General features: G+C 48.2%; 1 protein-coding gene across 2 annotated transcripts in view; it reads left to right on the top strand.

Annotated features, from left to right (window-relative positions):
• The first annotated feature begins 770 nt into the window (after positions 1-770).
• LOC142772156 (uncharacterized) overlaps positions 771-23,351 on the top strand; it is a 284,133-nt gene continuing 261,552 nt past the window's right edge. For both annotated transcript variants that reach the window (XM_075874306.1, XM_075874305.1), the window contains exon 1: positions 771-1,190. In XM_075874306.1, coding sequence (XP_075730421.1) covers positions 1,064-1,190 — 127 coding nt within the window. In that variant the 5' untranslated portion in view covers positions 771-1,063. The remainder of the gene's footprint in view (positions 1,191-23,351) is intronic.

The raw sequence follows: 23,351 nt of genomic DNA, 5'->3' as shown, positions 1-23,351 counted from the left end.
GAAGCAGTTTTTTCTTTGATTTTTGAATCGGTGACATGTGATAAGATAATGGTCGATATATTCAGGTTCGTTACAGCTTGAGCACAGAGGGGATGGCACCAGACCAGACCTGTTTAAGTAGAAATTAGGAGGTGGTACACGGCAACGTAATTTTGTTACCAAGACTTCCAATTTACGCGTGGGACACCATTTATTATTCCATGTGAAGTGCAGGTGCGAGAAATCTGGATTCGGTATCATGGTTTTTGATGAGTCTTCAAGAAGGGAAAGTTTTCTAAATCTCGCTGCTGTTACATAAGCTGTAGGAGGCATGATTGGCGCAATCGGAAGATCAAGAGATGTTCGCGCAAGTTTGTCAGCCATCTCGTTTATAAATATACTACGATGGCCTGGCACCCATATCATTCGCACTAGATGAATGTTTGCTCGGATTAATGATTTAAAAGTCTCTAGTACTGCTGATGTCGACGACGATGATAAGAATGGTCTGAGGCGTCCTCGAATTTGTTTTCTTCTTTTTCATATGTATTGTTGCTCATACCCACTGTGGAAGAATGACTATGGAGTGGATGGGCTATATCCTTCAATATAGATGTGTCAAAACACAAATACCACTAATGAAAATCAATTTGATATGTAAATGGGGGTAAAAAAGTAGAATTTTTATTATTTTAACGTGTTCGTCGTTTTGCATCAAAAGGCGAATTCGAAACTGCAGCGCAATCCGGCTGGATATGCCACTATCATCATCATTCTGCCTCAGCCACGACTCGCCAGCCTAGCATACTGAGCCTCACGGTGGCTCGACGGCGCCAGAATTCGTCGGCGATTTTCCAGGGCTGGGTAAGACAGCGTGCAACGTCGGCGCTAAACTCGGCTGAGCAGGCCTGACACACACGAGCCACGCTGTCAAGGCCTCTTGTCATCGTCAGCGCTGTGGAGCAAAGAACAGCCTTTGTCGCCTCTGTAGAAGGATTCAGTGGGCGGCCGGACTCAACTAGGCGAGAAGCTGTGCCGAATGGACTAACAAAATTTCTTCGTGGTCGTAGGCTTACCATCAAAAATGGCTGCACCCAGAATGGTAGCGCCAAGAATGGCTGGGCCCACACCAGCTGCTCCACCACCACCGCCAGGTTCGAAGCCAACTTCTCCCAGATCCCCGACGGGAGCAGCAGCAGCGCCAGCGAATGGTAAGTGTATGAATTTATTTGTTCATGTACACATTTTGCAGCCCTACTTAAGATGCAGGAGAAATGATAACGTAGTACACTGCTGGTCAGGGCAGGACAGAGATACCTTAAAATGTATTCCGGAACACAGATGAACCCATACATGCGCTGGAAGTCTAAAGTACACTGTGAACAAAAATATACTCAGCTGGATGAATCAGGTATTGATGCGCCCGGTCAGCTCCAGTGGCCTCACTCAAACCAGGCTGTACCGGAGCAAATACATTCATTTTTCATCGTTTTCCTCCGGTGAGCACCGGACGAAGGAAACCGGAGGAAAACGGGACCATTCCCCTGGTTATGCTCCCGTGGTTGCTCCGGTAATGCTCCTCCGGCACATCGCTTTTGCCCCGGTAGATACTCCGCGGATTCTCCGGCTAATCGCTCAGCGGCATTTGTTGGCTGCTCGAGAAGTCACGTAGCCAGCCTCGCCGCCAGAAGGCCCCTCCCCACAAACCAAGATGACACCGACCAAGCCGGTGCAGGGAGGAATGTACGAAGCGTTCGGCCACGTTCAAAAAAAGGACATCAATCTGAGCACCTTCTGGATATCGCAAGCGACAAGCAGCAACAAAGATTACCAACGACAGAAGGAAGTTGTGCGAATGGTGATCGTGTGATGGCCGCGAATGACACATTGTGATCTCACTAGTGTTGAGGGACTAGGCGGTTGCTGGTGCGGCGATAAAATGGTGAGTGAGCACTCCTTGAATTACCTGTGTTATTTTGTCAGGTAGTGCTATGATTGGATAATGTTGGGTTGATGAAGCAAACGTGTGATTAATATTTGTCTAATTTCACAAGACGTCAGTGAAAAATCAGCCGAATTCCGAAAATGTGTTGTACCGACTACGTCATTATTTTAACATAACCTTGGGAAAGAAATCGTAGAGGTGGGCCAATTGATACTGATTCATTGTGGCGTAAATATAGCGCAAAAAAGACGAGATAAAAAAAGTGAACACTACAAGCACTTGTGGTTCGCTTTCTTGTACTCGTCCTTTCGTATGCTGCATTCACGCCGTAATAACTTCGGTAAATTGAATCGTCACTGTAATATATGGAGAACTGCCTGGATATGCAACAATAGAAAATACAACAGTTTTATGTTGATTCTATGAAACGTTCATAACTGTTATAGGTAAATCTAACCGATTAAAATATATTTTTGGTCTTCTCAGTAAACATAAACGGTAAAATTTGTCCCCATTCTATTTCAATAAACGCCCGGCCGAGGTCTACCACGGCGTAAAAATTATTTTGATAGAATATGTAAGCAGCAATATTAAAACTTCAATAACTGAAATCAGTGTTAATTCTTGATAAATGTTGTGAATTAAAGTAGGGCAACGTGGTTGGCACAGACTTTTAGAACGCATACACGCACTCATATTTGTGAAAAAGTTATTTTGTGGTTGGATACGTAGTATCTGAGATATTATCTAGCCGTGTACTGGACTCTACGTGGCACGTGGTGTTTTCAGGAAAACAAAATAGAGGGGCAAAACAAACTAATGATACTAGAGACGTGTAATGCAAAAAAAGTCACAGCTTTGCCGTAAAGGCGAGGCAATGAACGCGATAGCAACAAATTAAAAGTTCACGCGCAGAATGCAAAGCCGATCGAAACGGGCCCCACGTTTCTCACGCACAATAGACGCACGGATCGTATTCACAGGTGCGGATGCGCGCGAATAAGCGTCTCATTTGTTACTTCACTGTATCTGAAAGCACGCGCTTTTCACAAACGCAGACCGCAATAGTTCCAGTGATCTTTGTGCGCCTCGTAACTACCGCATAATCGTTCCAGGTAAAACGCGAGGGCAGCCAATACATACGATTCTCCCCTCCTCACAACCATGAGATAAGCGCGTGCGAGGGAGCATCGCACCTCTTCTCTATAACGGGCAAACTATGCGTAGAAGATTAGAGCGGGCACCTCCACGCGGTGTGGTGACGCATGCTCATTGCGCCATCTTCCTGGTAGTGCTGAAAACACTATTCCCCCCGAGATGCTCGTGAGCTAGGGGAAGTGGTAGATATAAATACCTTGCCGTTTGAACGGTGTTACGTCTGGGAGTTCACACCGAACGTCATTGCCTCGGCAAATGCTACCTGTGTCAAGGCCAGCGAGCGAGCCCGCCTGCCATCATCATCTCAATAACACCATGAAAGCGGCGCCATCCAGTCTGGCGAGTCTTACGCAATGTGTGGCAAAACCACTAGTCCTTAAGTGCAACCCAGCACAGCGGCTCCGGAATCGAGGATCATGACGCAACCCAGTAGCGGTTCCTCACTAGAAGATCTGATCTCCCGGCCAGCAACGCTTCTGCTTGGACGTTGCTGATGTAAAGGTCCACCGGTGCCTTCAAAAAGTTTACCTGAATCTGCTTGTTACACTGCAAATGTCATCGAAAGAAGATAGTCTTGCGTCTGGCAAGAGTGAACAAAACGTTTATTTGATATTCTGTGCAAGAAAATCGGTGAATGGTATTCTGGAGGCGCTCAGTTAGGCCGAACGAGCACATCGAGGCACGTTAGACACGAGCGCCATCTGGCAGTTATCTTGAAAAACTGAGGCGTCCGCGCCCGCAGAGCAAAATGCGCGCCAGTCTCGGAGGTGATAAGGTGTAGAACGCAAAGTGACGGGCGGGTGCCACGACCGTGTCGTCAAAGAAAAAGTTGGCAGATCCCACGTACAGTGGGAAAGAATGATATTCGATGCACTAATGAGAAATGTTGATATGTTACTTTGAATCAACACTACGTTACGAGGTGGAAGTAAAGAATGCCGCACATCACTTTCATGTCATGATTGTCATGTTTGGATGGGTCGTTTACTTTCGTAATCTATTCCCGTCACGTAATATCTAATTTAGTATATGTGGAGCTAGATGAAAGGCCAAATATACTCCAATGTAGTGATGTAGTGTCCATGCGCGCGCACGCTGGGCACAGCGACGCTACGTTAGCAAAACGCGAGCACGCTATATGCTTACGCCAGGCGCGACCAGCGTCTGTTGGCGCGGCCCGACGGCAACCGGCGCAAAATGCGACATGCTGCATTTCTCGCCGCTTCATTACCCAGACAACACTGCGTCTCCCTCTTTTCGTGACGGAGGGACGCCGGACGTGCTGGAACGTGCATGCGTCAAAGCAACACAGTGCGATGCGCGCCTGCGAGATATGGCAAGACCGGCACCTGGCGTGGCAACGCCGGCACGACGCGACGAAATGAACGCTGGCGAGCGCACGCACCGCGTCATGTCGAAATTCACTGGTGCCTTGACTGCGGATGTAGTCATGTTCTCACAAGACACGCATCTCACGATAATCATGTTTGCACCAGTCATATACCTTCGTAAACCATTGGCGTGACGTAATACCAAAGTTGTCATAAGTGAAGCTAGCGAAGCGACCGGGAGCACATCATGACTGTGGCATCAAGCCGAGTTGTTACATGACACGCATGTCGTGATTATCATGTTTGTATATGTCATTTACCTATGTCGACTGTTCGCGAGACATAATACCGAGTATGGTACATGTGAAGCTAGCAAAACGGCTTCGAGCACACTATGATCACAGCTTGTAGTCGTGTTGTTACATGACACACATCTCATGTTTATCAGGTTTTCACCAGTATCATACCTTTGTCATCCATTCACGACCCATAATACCAAAAATTGGTATAAGTGAAGCTAAGGAAACGGCCACCAGCACGTCATGAGCGTTGCATGTAGTCATGTTGTTACATGACACGCATCTCATGATTGTCATGTTTGCATCAGTCACATACCTTCATCATCCATTCACGTACCATAACACCAAATTTCGTATATGTGACGCTAGCAAAGCGGCCACGAGCGCATCATGAGCGTGGCATGTAGTTATGTTGTTACATGACAAGCATGTCGTGATTTTCATCTTAGAGCCTGTTGCTTGTGTTCGCCATGTAATCATGTCATACCATACCAGTTTTGCAGCATACCATGTGATCGAAACCACTGCAAGAGTGGCAGGACCATGAAATGTAAATCATGACATTCATGACATACATGTCATGATTTTCATGTTATGACTTGTCAAACATGTTTTTCATAAAGTCATGTTACGCCATACCAAGTTTGGTATTGGTACCATAATCGAAACGGCCAGGAGCGCTAAATGTCGTAGGTGGCTAGATAGATAGATAGATAGATAGATAGATAGATAGATAGATAGATAGATAGATAGATAGATAGATAGATAGATAGATAGATAGATAGATAGATAGATAGATAGATGGACGGACGGACGGACGGACGGACGGACGGACGGACAGACAGACAGACAGACAGACAGACAGACAGACAGACAGACAGACAGACAGACAGACAGACAGACAGACAGACAGACAGACAGACCAATTTTTTTCCGTTGAAGGTCCTTTAAAAAGCTAAGCGACGCGTTGCCAGTAGCTGACCTATGGGTCAGAGAGCAGCCGACGTATGCGTCAGAGAGAAGACATCTCAGGCCTTCGAGTCCCTGCGCTGTCGGCCCCAGTGCCGAATTTGTAATGCCTCTATTGCTAGGCTGTACGTAAACCTCGCCTTAACTCACCGTCGTCTTGTCCACTCGCCTATAAGCTCTGCGCAAAAGCAGCCGCGAGCTGATAAACACACGCTACCAAACAGCCAGTGACCTTGGCAGCGGCGAGTTTCGGAGTAGTGGCGCCATCGGCACCATGTTGGCGTCACGCCTCATAACAGTAGATGACATCTGCGGGATCAGCCGGCGTCAGCGACATCGATGCGGTGTGTGCCTGATGTTTTCTTCTCAGTTCACCAGACTATTCTAGCACAGGTTATAGTAGTCAGAGAAGGGCGGTGTGAAGCATTAGTGAGTGAGCTTCGATCGTTTTAGGCCAAGTCAGCGCTTTAAAACCAAAGTAAATGCGGAGGGTGTAAACACGGCAGTGTTTAAAATTGCTTGCGTGCCTTGCTGATCGACTTATAGCCGGTGCAGCAAGTAGATTCTTAATACAGGAAAACTTCAAGAGGCTAGTCTAAACGATGGGGAACCTGAAGGTGAAGGGACCCATCGAAATTTGTGTTGAACTATGCCTTGTTTGGGCAGTGCGAAACGAAAGCAAGCGATCCTTGAGATCATGAGGGATGCAGGAGTGAGGACTCAGGAAGTCGATGAGGCCTGGGCGGATATCAAGCAGGCCACGAGAAGGTTGAAAAACAAGAAGTTCGCGAGCGCGAATTAGATGAAAGGCGTCGCGAACGCAAAAAAGCTGAAAGACGAGAATGCCATGAGGAGGCCGTGAGACAGGAGTGCCTCGAGCTGAAACGAATAGAACTGGCAATCCTACAGTGTTAGCAGGCGCCTAGCATAGCTTCTGCGACAGTTCAGGTCAGTGGTCATGGAATTCGGGACCAACTGCCACCGTTCGTTGTCGCCGAGAAGATGGCAAGGTATCTCGTCAAGTTCGCACACGTCTACGAGCGAAATGCCTTGGAGCGGTTCCTTTGGGCGCAGAACCTGTTAGCTCATCTTCCCGGCGAAGTTTCCGACGTGATAACGTGCTTGTCGAGGGAAGCGTCTGAGAACTATGACGAGGTAAGAAGTGCTTTTGAGACATATTATGTTGTCACCAGAGGCTTTCCGGCAAAGGTTCCGGTATGCTAACAAGGGGAATGCGTCACACGTTGACTTCGCGTTTCGTCCTAAAGCTGATTTAATTGAATGGATCAAGGCCGAAGGTGTTTATGGTGATCACGATAAAGTGGCAGAATGCATTGAATTTGAAAAATTCTACCGCTGCATTGAGGAGTATGTCAAGCTTTGGCTGCAGGTAAAACTTGGTGAAGTAAAAATAAACAAGGCAGCAGAGTAAGCTGAGGAGTATTATACTCGCGGAAAATTGCATACAAGAGCAGTGCGCGTTCAAAAGTATGAAAGAAAAGAGGGCTTTTCAGAGAAACCTGATGAACAGGAACCATCTCCGTACTGTGATTTCGGAAAGGACCCGTCTCTTACGAAGGACACTGTAGGGTAAGGGCAAACGGAAGCGGAGAGATTGAGTGAGCTTCCTAAACAACGCACTGATACCACATGGGCGTTAGAATCACCGAAGCCGCTAATCTTCTACAACTGCAAAAAGGAAGGGCACATCGCGGTAAACTGTAAGCAAAAGTTTGCTTTCGCAAGAATCTAAGAATCGGAAAAGAACGCGCGGTTGTTAGAGCCACATCTCAAAGAGCGTGATTGGAAAAATGGGTCGAGCCCTTCGAGACTCAGCGGCAACCATGGACGTTGTTCATCCTTCACTGGTGTCTCCGGACGAGTTTACAGGAGAATGTGTGTGGATCAGGCAACTCGCCGAGGAGCAGAGTGTTTTCTCACCAATCGCTACGGTTGTCATTGAAGGCCTGTTCGGTAAGCTTCGCACTGAAGCAGCTGTGTCTGCCACGCTTCTCAATAACTCTTAACAGCTTCTCAAAAAGCAGGGTAAATCATTCTTCTCTAACTTAGCGTACACGGCCTTCACGCGATCGGAAGCGCGGAAGCTTTCACAGGAACTTGATCTCGTTTAGCCACCTGCTAAAGAGGCTGATCTGTGTGACCTTGGCGGTGAGGCTACGGTGCCTCGGACAAGTAATTCTCCGGATAAGTCATTCGAGCCGCCCATCGCGGAAGCCGTCTCTGTCGGCGGAGAAGACGACATGCCGCCATTGGATGAAAGCGAAAGGGGTGCAATGTTCTCGCCTGTAGCGGAAAGTTGGAGTGAGCTGTCGAGGGTTGATCGAGAAACGTTCATTCGAGAGCAGCGTGAGGAGCTCTTGATTAAAGCGCTAATGGAAAGCGTAAACCTGGGGAAAAAAAAGACTGTTTCTTTTTTTTTTTTTTGAGAAGACATGGCTTCTGTATCAGAGCTACACAACTGTCACGGTTGCAAGTATAAGCAGCTCTTGGTGCCACAAACGTATCGTTGCCAACTATTGGACTGGCGCATGAAAATGCGTGGGCAGGGCATCTTGGTATAAAGAAGACCAAGGCTAGTTTCCCTTGAGTTTTATTTGCCGAAATGCTTGAAGTATAACGAAGACTTTAGGCTCATGCGACACTTGTCAGAGAGCGCAGAAATCCGTGCACAAGTGGAAGGCACCCATGAAGCTTGTGCCAATTATCACAGAACCTTTCCGGCACCTAGTAATTGATATTGTTGGGCCATTACCAGAGTCAAGGTCAGGTTGTTGGTTCATTCTGACGCCATCTGTGTAGCCACAAAATTTCCAGAAGCGATAACACTTAAGGAGCTCAATTCCCTCTTGTCGTGGATGCACTGCTATCTATATTTTCACGCCTCGGATTTCCTTCTGAAATTCAATGCGACAATGGTAACGGGTTCACCAGCTGCCTTACCTCTACATTTTTGGATAAAGGTGGAATAAAAGTAGTGCACATCTCGATCCATCACCCGCAACCTAATCCGGTAGAGCGCATACATTCCGTTCTTAAACGAATACTGAGAGTTCTTTTCTACGAGCACAAATGCGACTGGGACGCAAGTATTCCTCCCGCTATGTTCGCTTTGGGATCAGCTCCTCATCAGAGCACTGGTTCTAGCCCTGCAGAGCCTGTGTATGCCAGGAGTTTGCGAACACTATTGTGAATGCTACGCGAATCCTGGGAGGGATTCTATGAGCACCCTGATGTAGTTGCGTATGTTCTAGCCCTCCCTCAGAGGCTTGAAAAAATAAAAGATCTTGTGGAAAGCCACATGAGGGCTGCACAAGTGTTGTCGAAGGAGTGCTACGACAAATCGTCGAAGAAGCGCACCTTAGAAATAGGTAGTCAGGTGATGTTGCTGTGGCCATCTAAAGAGAACAAGCTTATGGTTATTTGGGAAAAGCCCGCATAAGTAATATTGATGCCTTCTGATACCAATTATGAAGTGAAATTAGGGAGGCAGCCGAACAAAATTTATCACAGTAACTTGATGAAACCATACGTTCAAAGTCAAGCGATCGTAAATCTGCTTTTGAATGCTTCAGAGGAAGAGGGAGTAGAAATTCTGACTTCTAGTGATGTAATCAAAAGGGGATCCGATGTAATCTCGGAGCAGTTGCACCTGGAGCCTAGGTTAACCCTTTCGGCCCTTGTGGTGTCAATTCAAACCACCGCACAACATTTCCCCTAGTATCTCGGAAACGTAACCAATACTACTCATTCTTGGGGCCATAGTTCTTCAATGATCCCCACTGCAATTGACACCAATATTGTGGCACATTGGTGGAAGTAGCAGCCACAAAGAAGAAGAAGCGCGACCGAGGTCTTCCGTGAAGCTGAGGCGCGTAAGTTTAGGAGGGTAAGCGCCATTTTTGGTATGGCGTACCGGAGCTGTTTCAGTGAGTATTAAGCTGAAAAGTAAGACGTGGGTTGCCATTTTGTACACACCATTGATTGGCAGGCAAAAAGAAGCCATTTTATTCATTTTCCAATCACTGGGCCTTAATCACCTAATTTGATGCCACGTTAATTAATCCAAAAATGCTTGTACCATTGGCTCAATTTTTTGTTTGTGGTCTTCTGAGGTCCTAACCACGAGAAAAACGCGCACAAAAAGTGTATCCGAACAAAATAAAAAATCCAGGGCTGAAAGGGTTAAGTGAAGTCCAGAAGCAGTACTTGAAGAGTACTGTTTCCGAGTTTAAAGACCTGTTTTCGGACCGTCCCGGAAACACGACGGTGATTGAACACGATACCAAACTAACTTGTGAGGAGCCAATTCATAGTAAGCGTATCGATGTTGTCTTGTGTGAAAGTTGATCATGAAAGAGGAGATCAATAAAACGCTGGAGTTCGAAGCTATATTGTGCCAGGAAGACAGTTCTGATAATGAAAAGCCAGTTCTGTATTTATATCGAAAACTGAGCAGCAGGGAAGATGCATACAGTACCGTTGAAAAAGAATTAATGCGCTTGCTTCGTGTGGGCCGGTCAAAAGCTAGCCTGGTATGTCTCCGGTTCAAGGTTTGTGGTTTAAATAGAGCACTGTCCTCTAAACTGGTTAAATAACACGTCGCCTAAAAGTGGCCGGCTACTGAAGTGGAGCATGATTCTTCAGCAGCACATCTGGAATGTTCGCAACAAGAAAGAAAAGCTAAATGCTAATGCAGAGCATTGAACCGTGCGTTCGTTTTAGTTAGTACCTTCTCAACCTTTCGGTCTTTTGCAGGCGAGTCAGGGGAGAATTTTGTCCTCATCACGGCCTTAACTGAGCGCTCTCGATCAGAGTGATCTCAAGGGGCCCACTTTATGTTGTATTCTATTTCATTACGTTGTTGTACGTGTAAAAATTTGAGTTCTCATATAAAGAGTCTTGTGTAATACATGTGCCTCTTGGTGTAGAGGGAACGAAATGGCGATAGCCACGTAGCTAGGTATATGTTGTACAATACTTTGTCTAGTGTTCTATTGGATAACCGAGGGCATTTGCTTGTGTCGTGTGTTGTCTGTTGTCGAACCGTTCTTGACAAATTGTAGAAACATCGACAAGTGATGAGACCAGAAATCGTCAGAAGAGACGAGCGAAGCAAGTCGACAAGTTTTGGCGACAAGTAAGTGGGGCTAGGATCTGTCCTCAGTATTGGTATGTGTTCACGGAACTGGGCTTGGAGCTACATCCTCCCCCAGGCGCTGGAGGCAAACCTGGAGGGACCTGCGAACGAGCGCGCCTGACATCCCAGCCACGTGGGAGCAGCTCGTCTTTCCGGAGCATTGTCTGGCGGTGGGGTGCTGTTACGCCTGGGAGTCTACACCGAACGTCATTAACTCGGCAAAAACAATCTGTGTCAAGGCCAGCGAGCGAGCCCACTTGATGTAATCATCTCAACGACATCATGCAAACGGCGCCAACCAATCTGGCGAGTCTTACGCAATGTGCGGCAACATGACTCGTCCTTAGGTGCAACCCAGTGCAGCGGCTTCGGAATTTAGGATCATGACGCAACCGAGCTGCGGTTCCTGACTGGAGGAATCTGACACCATGGCCAGCGGCGCTTCTCATTGGACGTTGGTGACGTAAAGGTCCACCCGGTGCCTATCAAAAAGCGAAGCGGCGCGTTGCCAGAAATGGACCTATGTGTCAGAGAGAAGAACCTCGGCTCTTCGAGTCCCTAAGCTGTCGGCCCCAGTGCCGAATTCGTAAAGCCTCCATTTCTATGCTGTACATAAACCTCGTCTTAACTCACCGTCGTCTTTTCCGCTCGTCTAGCACCTCTGCGGAGAAGCAGTCGCGAGCTGAGAAACACACGCTCCCAAACAGCCAGTGACCTTGGCAGCGGTGAGTTTGGGAGCAGTGGCGCCTTCGGGACCGTGCTGGCGTCGCGCCTTGTACCAACGGTGAAGAACATGCTCTGGCTTGGCTCAGTGGCTAACGCCTCGCTTTGACGACCCAGAGGTCCCACGTTTGATTCCGTGTGCCGGAGTGTTTTTTAGGTTTTTTTTCTTCTTTCTTGCACTTATATATATATATATATATATATATATATATATATATATATATATATATATATATATATATATATATATATATATATATATATATATATATATATATATATATATATATATATATATATATATATATATAGAATACTGTGGTCGAAATACCAAGCAGGGGGGCATAATACAAAGTGATTCACAATGTAACTAAAATAAAAAGAAAGTTCAAGCAATAAAAACATGTTAAGGCACTAGAACACAGGATAGCATTTGAACAAAGTTAAATGACAGCAAAATAACTACCAATATGGATAGGATAGTTAAAATAGCGGAGAAGTTTTACAGAGATCTGTACAGTAGCCGAGACAACCACGACCTAAATACTGTAAGAACTAGCAGTAACCCAGATGACACCCCACCAGTAATGACAGAAGAAGTCAGAAAAGCTCTGGAGAGCATGCAAAGAGGCAAAGCTGCTGGTGAGGATCAGGTAACATCAGATCTGCTGAAAGATGGAGAACAGATTGTGTTAGAAAAACTAGCCACCCTCTTTATGAGGTGTCTCCTGACGGGAAGGGTACCAGAGTCTTGGAAGAATGCTAACATCATCTTAATACATAAGAAAGGAGATTACAAGGACTTGAAGAATTACATGCCAATCAGCTTGCTCTCTGTAGTATACAAGCTATTTACAAAGGTAATTGCTAACAGAGTAAAGAAAACATTGGAATTCAATCAACCGAAGAAACAAGCAGGATTTCGAACAGGCTACTCAACAATTGACCACATTCATACTATCAATCAGGTAATAGAGATAAGCTCAGAGTCTAACCGGCCACTATACATACCCTTCATAGATTACGAGAAGGCGTTTGATTCAGTAGAAATATCAGCCGTCATGCAGACACTGCGGAATCAGGACGTAGATGAAGTATATATAAACATTCTGGAAGAAATCTACAGGGGATGAACTGCTACCATAGTGCTTCATAAAGAAAGCAACAGAATACCAATCAAGAAGGGTGTAAGGCAGGGGGACACAATCTCCCCAATGCTATTTACCACGTGCTTACAGGAGGTTTTCAGAAGCCTAGAATGGGAACAGTTAGGGATAAGAGTTAATGGAGAATACCTTAGTAACCTGCGCTTCGCCGATGACATTTCATTGCTGAGTAACTCAGGGGACGAATTGCAACTCATGATTACGGAGTTAGACAAGGAGAGCAGAAAGGTGGGTCTTAAAATTAATCTGCAGAAAACGAAAGCAATGTACAACAACCTCGGAAAGGAGCAGCGCTTCGAGATAGGTAATAGTGCACTTGAAGTCGTAAAAGACTATGTCTACTTAGGGCAGGTAATAACCGCCGAGCCTAACCACGAGATTGAAGTAACTAGAAGAATAAGAATGGGGTGGAGCACATTCGGCAAGCATTCTCAAATTATGACAGGTAGATTGCCACTATTCCTCAAGAGGAAGGTATATAACAGGTGTATCTTGCCGGTACTTAGCTACGGAGCACAAACCTGGAGACTTACAAAGAGGGTTCAGCTTAAATTGAGGACGACGCAGCGAGCAATGAAAAGAAAAATGGTAGGTGTAACCTTAAGAGACAAGAAGAGAGCAGAGTGGATTAGGGGACAAACGGGGGTTAAGGATATCATAGTTGAAATAAAGAAGAGGAAATGGACATGGGCCGGGCATGTAGCGCGTAGACAAGATAACTGCTGGTCATTAAGGGTAACTAACTGGATTCCCAGAGAAGGGAAGCGGGTTAGGGGGAGACAGAAGGTTAGGTGGGCAGATGAGATTAAGAAGTTTGCGGGTATAAATTGGCAGCGGCAAGCACAGGACCGGGTTAACTGGCGGAACATGGGAGAGGCCTTTGTCCTGCAGTGGACGTAATCAGGCTGATGATGATGCTGCCATTTCATCATCATTATAATGATGATGATGATGAAATGGCAGCAAGAAATCGCAAACTGCAACTGGAGAATGCAAATCAAATACAACGTGAGACAGTCTGAGATCTTGAGTTGTACGGTTAAAAACGGAAAGATACCTAGTTATCGAAGTCAGGATTTTCATTATCACAGAATGCTTCAAAAGATAACGCGTTCTAATCATTGATCGTCCGAGGAAAGAACGAGTTCATGAAAAGATTAGTACGTGCGAAGTAAGGTTCAAGAGTGTAACTGTGAGTATGTCGAATTTGTCTTGAGATTCCATTTCTTATATAAGGCTCTGGACAAATGTTAAGTTTACGGAAATAAAGTGAGTGTAGAAATTTCAGCCGGGCAGCAGCTCTTCGGTATTGTAAAGTAGGGATATCACTAATGGCCATGATCGTTGTTGGCGAGTCATTTCTGTGGTAGGCATTAAAGATAAAGCGAACCGCCTTTCGCTGCACCATCTCAAGCTTCTTAACATCTTTCTTTATATGTAGGTCCCAAACGACACTAGCATAATCTAACTTTGGTCTTATAAAAGCATTGTAGGCCAACATTTTGATTTCTGGGGGCACTGTTTTTAATTTGTGTCTCAAAAAATCGAGCTTCCTAGAAGCAGATCAGCATGTTTTATATTGTGGCTTGTCCATGTTACGTGGCTTGTAATTGTGACGCCCAAATATTTATATTCGTTAACCTCAGTCAATGGACATTTGTTGAGAGAATACGTAAAATTAAAACGGTGTTTCTTATTCGTTATATGCATGACAACTGATTTATCGCAATTTATTTCATTGACCAATCTTCACACCACTTGGAAATGGTCAAAAGTTTGGATTGCAGGCATTTCTGCTCATTCGGAGCAGTAATCCTTTTAAAAAGTATCCAGTCATCTGCAAAAAGCTTTATGTGGACTTGTGATGTGTCTATTGATTCAAAATTGTCATTTATATACACTAGAAAGAGAATAGGTCCCAAAACACTACCTTGAGGAACTCCGGATAATACTGGCTGAATACCAGACATGCAGTCATTTACTTTAACATACTACTTGCGATAGTGAAGGTAAGAACGGATCCAGTCAATGAGGTTAACGAGTAGACCTAGAATATGTAATTTAGAAATGAGTTTCCTATGCGTGACAAGATTGAAGGCTTTACTAAAATATAAAAAAAAGAATCAGTTTGATTCCCCGCATCAAGCGACGACGTAAACTCATGAATTGTTGCAACTAGCTGCGTTGTGGTTGATAATTTTTTCCTAAATCCGTGCTGTAAGGGTGACAGCAGGTGGTTTTCTTCAAGAAATGCTGTGATGTATTGTGCGACTGTGTGTTCCAATAGCTTACATGACGTACACGATAAGGAAATAGGCCTGTAGTTTGCAATGTTTAAACGATCCCTTTGCTTTTCGCTCTCTCTCTCTCTCTCTCTCTCTCTCTATATATATATATATATATATATATATATATATATATATATGCTGACGCCGACGCCCTCTCGCGCTCCCCTCTGCCTGAAGGTGATGTGCTCTGCTCAGTATCCTCGGCTGCTGTTTCTGCCATTGATGTTGACATCATCGCTACCGAACAGGGAAAGGATAATTGGATCGCCCAACTGATCGACTTGCTCTCTGATCGATCTGCAACGCCATCCACGCGTGCCTTGCGTCGTCGAGCTCGTCATTTCGCCATTCGTGACGGCCTTCTACACCGACGCAATTACGACGCCGATGGCCGGCTGTGGTTACTCGTGATACCCCGCAGTCTGCGGGGAGAGATATGTAAATCATTCCATTCTGATCCGCAATGCGCGCACTCTGGCTTATTCAAAACCTACCATCGCATTCGACAACGCTACTTCTGACGTGGGATGCACCGCTACGTGCAGCAGTTCGTTCGCTCCTGCCTCGCTTGCCAACGCCGCAAACCGTCAGCTCACATGTCGCCAGCCAGTCAGCAACCGTTACCTTGCCCTGAGCGTCCGTTTGGGCGCATAGGTATCGATTTGTATGGACCACTTCATCTGACGTCGGCTGGTAACAGCTGGGCCATCATCGTCACCGTAGATCATTTAACGCGATACGCCTAAACCGCCGCTATCCCTGCGGCTACTGCGCGTGATGTTCCGGCCTTCCTACTGCATCGATTAATACTGCGCCACGGTCCACCTCAGGAGCTTCCCAGCGATCGAGGCCGTGTCTTCTTGTCAGAAGTCGTCGAAGGCATTCTCACGGAGTGCCATTCTGTCCACCACAAAACTACTGCTTACCACCTGCAGACGAATGGTCTCACCGAACGCTTTAACCGCACCTTCGGCGACATGCTTTCGATGTACGTCGCCGCCAACCACACGAATTGGGATACTATACTGCCCTTCGTCACATACGCCTACAACACCGCCCCTCAGAGAAAAACCGGTTTTTCACCTTTCTTCTTGCTGTACGGAAGGCACCCGTCACACACTATCGACAAGATACTCAAATACACGTCGGATACATCTGAGTACGCACCTATTTATGAGACAGCCAGGCTTACTGAAGAGTGTCGAGAGCTTTCCAATACTTTTACGACGCATGAGCAAGGGCGGCAGAAGAGTATTCGTGATGGCTCCGCCACTTCTGAGCTCACGCTCCTTCCTGGTTCTCTTGTATGGCTCTCAATCCCGACCTCTGCAGCTGGCCTTTCTTCCAAACTACCCTCGAAATATGGAGGCCCCTACCGTGTCATCGACCGCACATCTCCGGTCAACTATCTGATCGAACCAATTGAAAAAACTTCGGGCATGCGCCGTCGCGGGCGCGACATAGTCAACGTGGAGCGCCTGAAGGCTTACTATGACCCGCTCATAGCGACAAGCTGTTAGGTCGCCAGGCGGCTCCCTCTTCGACCCCGGGGTAATTGCGAAGAAGTTTCCGATCACTTAAATTGGTCGAACTCTCAGGTGCCTTCTAGTAGGTCTACCCGAAAAGGATGCCGCTCGCGCTCAGAGCCCGTGCTTGGCCGTTACTGTCGCCATTGTGCATGCTCGCTGTGTGCCGGCTCAGAAACGCCTTAACAATATATATATATAAATATATATATATTTATATTGCCACGTTCCATTTCTCAAGTTTTGTTATTGCCCCAAAACACTACAAAATTCTCAGCACAAAACGCGCGTGCAGTTTTCGAGAAGCTTCCGGATTTTAGTCGATCAATGCGATAAGATCACGCCCACTCTGCGAACTGTACAGATTATTCTGGAACCTATGCCACCGCCAGCGATAATCCTAGAACATTCAATGGCAAGACTATAAATGCCGACGCACACTGCCGCTTGTTAGTAGTTGATCAACGGCCGACGCTCCGTTCACCGCTATCAGTCCAAGACTGCTACTGTAATCGGACTTTCCCTTTAGCGGGCACAGGTTCGCCCAAATAAACAGTTAAATTCCAACACAAAGTCTCCTGTCTTAGGCCACGTCAGGATTCCGTGACATCTGGTGGAGGTGCTGCTTCGTTCATGTATCGGACGCCCCCGTCAAGCCGTGAACCCAGCCCATGTCGCGAAGACACCGACGCCAACCAAGAGCAGCGAACAGGCCACCGACAGCAAGGTCTCCCACATGAGTAGGGGCTTCTACAAGACAAGGCGCTCAAGACCAAGGCCATGACCTCGACTGCAGCGACCATGACAACCGGAGCGTCCCAGCCTGCGATCGTCATTCATCAACTTAGGGAACTACCAACGTTCTATGGGTCATAGTTTGAAGACCCGGAGACCTGGCTAGAAACAAACGACCGTGTGGCCGCCCTCAACCGTTGCGACAACGAAGAAAAGCTCCATCGTGTGTACTTATACCTGGAAGACACCGCAAGGACCTGGCTAGAGAATCGGGAGTCCACGCTCCGAACGTGGGATGTCTTCTGCGGCGCATTTCTGCAAACGTTCGCGAGCGTCGCTCGCAAAGAGATGGCTGCAGCTTACTAGAGACCCGGGTTCAGCTACCAAATGAAAAGGTTGGAATTTTCACAGAGGAGATGACCCACCTATTCCGTCACGCTGACCCAGGCATGCCTGAGGAGAAGAAAGTTCGTTTCCTCTTGCGAGAGGTCAAACAGGAGCTCTTCGTGGAACTAATGAGGAATCCACCAAAAACTGTCCAAGAATTTGTATCCGAGGCGACCACCATCGAAAAAAGCCTGGACATGCGCACCAGACAGTATTATCGTCGCCTGACTCCAGAATGCGCTGCTGCTCAAGCCAGTGACTCCGAAGACCTGCGTGAAACGATCCGAGTGATCGTGCGGGAAGAGCTGCGCCAACTGTTGCCTTCGACGCAGCCTCAAGTGGATTCGATCGCCGATATTATGCGAGAAGAAGTTCGGCAATCGCTTCGAATTCCCCAAACACCGCTGCCCGAGCCAGAAACTATGAGCTACGCCGCTGCAGTGCACCACAACGCTCCTCCCCGCCAAAACGCCGCCCCGTCGCACTTCCGTCGCCAAACCCCACCGCCGCCACCACCCCTGCCGACGTGCTACCGTTCCCCAGCGGGCCAGCGCAGTGCGCCGAGGATAGCGGACGTTTGGCGTGCACCTGACAACCGCCCACTGTGCAACCACTGCGGCGAGGCCTGGAACACATACCGCCATTGCCAGCACCGACAGATAGGACTGCGTGGCTTCGCCATCAATGCACCGCGTCCGCAGCCAGGATATCGGCCACGTGACATCGCCGACTACCTGACAGGAACTCAATGGATACCACGAAGTCCTTACCGTTCGCCGTCGCCCAGCCGCCGCATGTCACCGCACCCCCAGCAGTACTCTGGCCCAACGCGGGGCCGGTCTCCTAGCCCGTATCCGGAAAACCAAGGGCAGCAACCGATGGAGGTGCGGTCGCTGTGCGACGAACTACCGAAGATCCTCCGACGACGACGCCGCCGCGACGGAGCTTTCTGAACACAACACCAACCAGGCAAAGCGCTGATGGCAAAAGCTCACCTACCGAAGGTGGCCAGACGACGCAACATGGAAGCAGCGGAACAAGCCGACGCAGCCGTGACCCGACGCCACGCCCTAACTGTAATGCAAGACGGTGAACTAGCGACCTCGACGTTCTTGTCGACGGCCACAGTGTGACCGCTCTCATCGATACTGGAGCCGACTATTCTGTCTTCAGTGGGTCGTTCGCCGTGAAGTTAAAGAAAGCTCGGACAGCTTGGGAAGGCCCTGAATTCCGCACAGCCGGAGGTCATGTCGTAACGCCTGCAGGAATCTGCACAGCGAGAGTCACCATTAACGGCCGCACTTATCCTACAGACTTCGCAGTCCTACAGCGTTGCTCGAGAGATGACATCCTTGGTATGGACTACTTATGCCTCCATGGTGCTGTCATCAACCTAAGAACAAAGTCGATAACGTTATCCATGGAAGAAGCACTACCGCCGCGCACGCCGTCAGAAAACCATGCCATGAATGTGCGGAAGAACAAGTCACCATTCCGCCTCGCTCAAGCGTCATTATTTCAGTCGGCGCTCCTAAATCACCTGACCTGGAAGGCGTCGTTGAAGGCAGTCAGCATCTGTTGGTCACTCGAAATATTTGTGTCGCAAGAGGAATTGCAGAGCTGCGGGGAGGCAAAGCCACGGTTATGCTCACGAATTTCAGCAATGAGTACAAACATGTGAACAAAGGCACAACGATCGCATACATCCAAGAAATTGTGGACGCCACCAGTGCTTTCGCCCTCGCCGATTCTGCGGAACCTGCTCAGAGGAACCAAGCCCCTCCCACAGCTTTCGACGTCAATCCGAGACTTCCAAACCATAAGCAAGAACAGCTCAAGGCCCTGCTCCTGCAATACGAAGATTGCTTTTCATCGTCATCAAAAATTCGGCAGACCCGAATCACGAAACATCGCATCATAACCGAAGAAAATGCCAGACCACTCCGTCAGAGTCCATACAGGGTTTCGACGCGAGAACGTGAGGCCATGGAGAGACAAGTTGATGAAATACTGCGGGATGACATCATCAAGCCGTCCAAGAGTCCATGGGCGTCCCCCGTGGTGTTAGTGAAGAAAAGGATGGGACCCTACGTTTCTGCGTCGATTATCGCCGCCTGAACAAAATCACAAGAAAGGACGTGTATCCTCTCCCACGAATAGACAACGCACTTGATCGGCTCGATAGCGCCAAGTACTCTTCGTCAATGGACCTCAAGACTGGCTATCGGGAAATCGAAGTCGACAAAAGAGACCGAGAGAAGACGGCGTTTATAACACCGGACGGCCTCTTCGAGTTTAAGGTGAAGCCCTTCGGCCTTTGCTCAGCGCCTGCAACTTTTCAACGCGTTATGGATACAGTACTGGCAGGATTGAAGTGGCAGACTTGCCTTGTGTACTTGGACGACGTCGTCTTCTTTCCTCGAGTTTCGACGAGCATCATCGGCACCTTGAAGCTGTACTTCAAGCCATCAAGATGTCCGGACTCACACTGAAGCCAGAAAAGTGCAGATTTGCGTACGAAGAGCTCTTGTTTCTGGAGCACGTGATTACCAATTCTGGAGTCGGTCCCGATCCACGGAAAAATGCCGGCATCGCCGACTTCCCGCCACCCACTGACAAGAAGGTGGTGCGCCGATTTCTGGACCTGTGCGCCTACTATAGACGGTTCGTGAAAACATTCGCCCGCATCGCCGATCCCCTCACTAACCTTACCAAGGCCGCCGTGCAGTTTAAGTGGGAAACGCCGCAAGAACACGCTTTCCAGGAGCTTTAGCATCGCCTCCAGACGCCTCCGTTACTTGCTCATTTCGACGAATTCGCCGAGACACAAATACACACTGACGCAAGCAGCGTAGGCCTTGGCGCCGTTCTTGTGCAGAGGGCTGACGGACTTGAAAGGGTTATTAGTTACGCCAGCCAATCGCTATCCAAAGCAGAAGTCAATTATTCCACAGCCGAAAAGGAGTGCCTCGCCATCATCTGGGCTACGTCGAAATTTCGCCCCTACCTCTACGGCAGGCCCTTCAAAGTTGTGAGCAACCACCACGCCTTGTGTTGGCTAGCCACCTTGAAGGACCCTTCAGATCACCTCGCACGATGGAGCCTGAGACTTCAAAAATATGACATTACTGTCATTTACAAGTCCGGCAAGAAACACTCCGACGCCGACTGTCTCTCTCGTGCGCCTGTCGACCAACCACCACCCGACGACCCAGATGACGACTACTTCTTGGGAACGATCACTACCGACGACTTCGCTGAACGACAGTGGGCCGATCCGGAACTTAAGGCCCTAATAGAATACATCGAAGGCAGGACCGTCGAAGTCTTGAAGGTATTCAAGCGTGCACTTGCGTCGTTTTTCCTGCGAAACAGACTTCTACAAAAGAAAACCTTTTCACCGCTTCGAGCTAAGTACCTCCTCCTGCTGCCTTCAGCTCTGCGACCAGAACTCCTGCAGACCCTGCATGACGATCCAACAGCAGGGCAGCTCGGTGTTTCTCGCATGCTCGCGAGGATACAAGAAAGGTACTATTGGCCACGTCTTACCACCGACGTCACTCATTATGCGAAGACATGCCGGGACTGACAGCGACGCAAGACACCACCAACATGGCCAGCGGGGCTTTAGCAGCCAATTGAACCACCTCACGGACCTTTCCAGCAGATTGGTATGAACCTACTGGGGCCGTTCCCGACGTCGGCTTTAGGAAACAAATTGATCGTAGTAGCTACCGACTACCTCACCCGCTACGCCGAGACAAAAGCCCTGTCAAAAGGCAGTGCATCCGAGGTAGCTAAGTTCTTCGTCGAAAATATCGTCCTACGTCACGGTGCCCCGGAGGTCCTTATCACCGACAGAGGAACGGCATTCACTGCTGACCTAACTCAAGCGATCTTGAGTTAGGTCAGTGGTCAGCAGGTCCGGCGGTGGTTTGTCTGGAATACAGCCAGACAAACCACCGCCGGACGACAGCGTACCACCCACAGACCAACGGCCTCACCGAGCGGCTAAACTAGACGATCGCCGACATGCTGGCAATGTACGTCGATGTCGAACACAAGACGTGGGACGCCATTCTTCTGTACGTGACCTTCGCATACAACACGGCGGTGCAGGAGACGACGCAGATATCTCCATACAAATTGGTCTACGGAAGGAGCTCGGCAATGACGCTCGATGTCATGTTACCCAACGTCACCGACGAAGAAAACCTCAATGTGAGTAAGTACCTTCAACGCGCCGAAGAAGCCCGACAACTCGCGCATCTCCGCATCAAGAATCAACAGACGAACGACAGCCGCTGTTACAATCTTCGGCGACGCTTCGTGGAATACCAGCCACGTGAACGTGTTTGGGTGTGGACGCCAATACGTCGACGTGGACTAAGTGAAAAGCTTCTGCGACGGTACTTCGGACCGTACAGGGTGGTTCGACATCTCGGCCCACTTGATTACGAGGTTGTCCCTGACGGCATCACGAACTCTCAACGACGCCGATCGCGACCTGAAGTCGGTCATGTCGCGCGCCTCAAGCCGTTTCATGCACGTTAACAAACTAAAACAGTGTTTTGTATTATTATTGTATCGTAATTTATTCATTGTATTTTCTTACATTATTGTTGTACCTTCATCTTTAGTTAAAGCATCGGGACGATGCCTTTTTTCACAGGGGGGGCAATGCCACGTTCCATTTCTCAAGTTTTGTTATCGCCCCAAAACACTACACAATTCTCAGCACAAAACGCGCGTGCAGTTTTCGAGAAGCTTCCGGACTTTAGTCGATCATTTCGATAAGATCACGCCCACTCTGCGAACTGTAGACATTATTCTGGAACCTATGCCACCGCCAGCAATAACGCTAGAACATTCGATGGCAAGAGTATAAATACCGACGCACTTCGCCGCTTGTCCGTAGTTGATCGACGGCCGACGCTCCGTTCGCCGCTATCAGTCCAAGACTGCTACTGTAATCGGTCTTTCCGTTTAGCGGGCACAGGTTCGCCCAAATAAACAGTTATATTCCCACGCAAAGTCTCCTGTCTTCGGCCACGTCACCACCCCGTAACAATATATATGGTGAGTTACGTTGACGCCAACGCCTGCAGCGATATCCAGCTGAGAGTGTTTATATAACTGATTTGTGTAGTTTAACGTCCCAAAACCACCATTTGATTATGAGAGACACCGTAGTGGAGGGGTCCGGAAATTTTGACCACCTGGGGTTCTTTAACGTGCACCTTTTAAGTACACGGGCCTACAACATTTCCGCCTCCATCGGAAATGCAGCCGCCGCAGCCAGGAATCGAACCCGCGACCTGCGGGTCAGCAGCCGGGTACCTTAGCCACTAGACCACCGCGGCGGGGCAGTGTTTATATAACTGCTATCGCAATAAAAAAGAAGAGGAGTTGCTTTGTAGAACGAGTCGTGCAGCGCTCGACGTTACTTTGGAGAGGGAGGGTAGTGAATTTAACCCATATAACAGCCCGGCTCAACATTCTAAGAGGGGGGGTGGGGGCTTGGTAGTGAAAGAAAAAGAGAACTGAGAAGGCACCTTTTCGAAAAACTAGACTTATTTTCTGTGTCGGTGATGGGAGATATTACTATCCTGCTGCTGCTTTTTTTTATTTTCAGTCGGGCTGCCGTGACTATCGCTGCAGGGTTTTTGTGTGTGTGTGGAGGAGGG

The sequence above is a fragment of the Rhipicephalus microplus genome, chromosome 9, assembly GCF_043290135.1.
Source record: "Rhipicephalus microplus isolate Deutch F79 chromosome 9, USDA_Rmic, whole genome shotgun sequence".
Classification (NCBI taxonomy): domain Eukaryota; kingdom Metazoa; phylum Arthropoda; class Arachnida; order Ixodida; family Ixodidae; genus Rhipicephalus; species Rhipicephalus microplus.
This window is presented reverse-complemented; position numbering and strand designations above follow the sequence as displayed.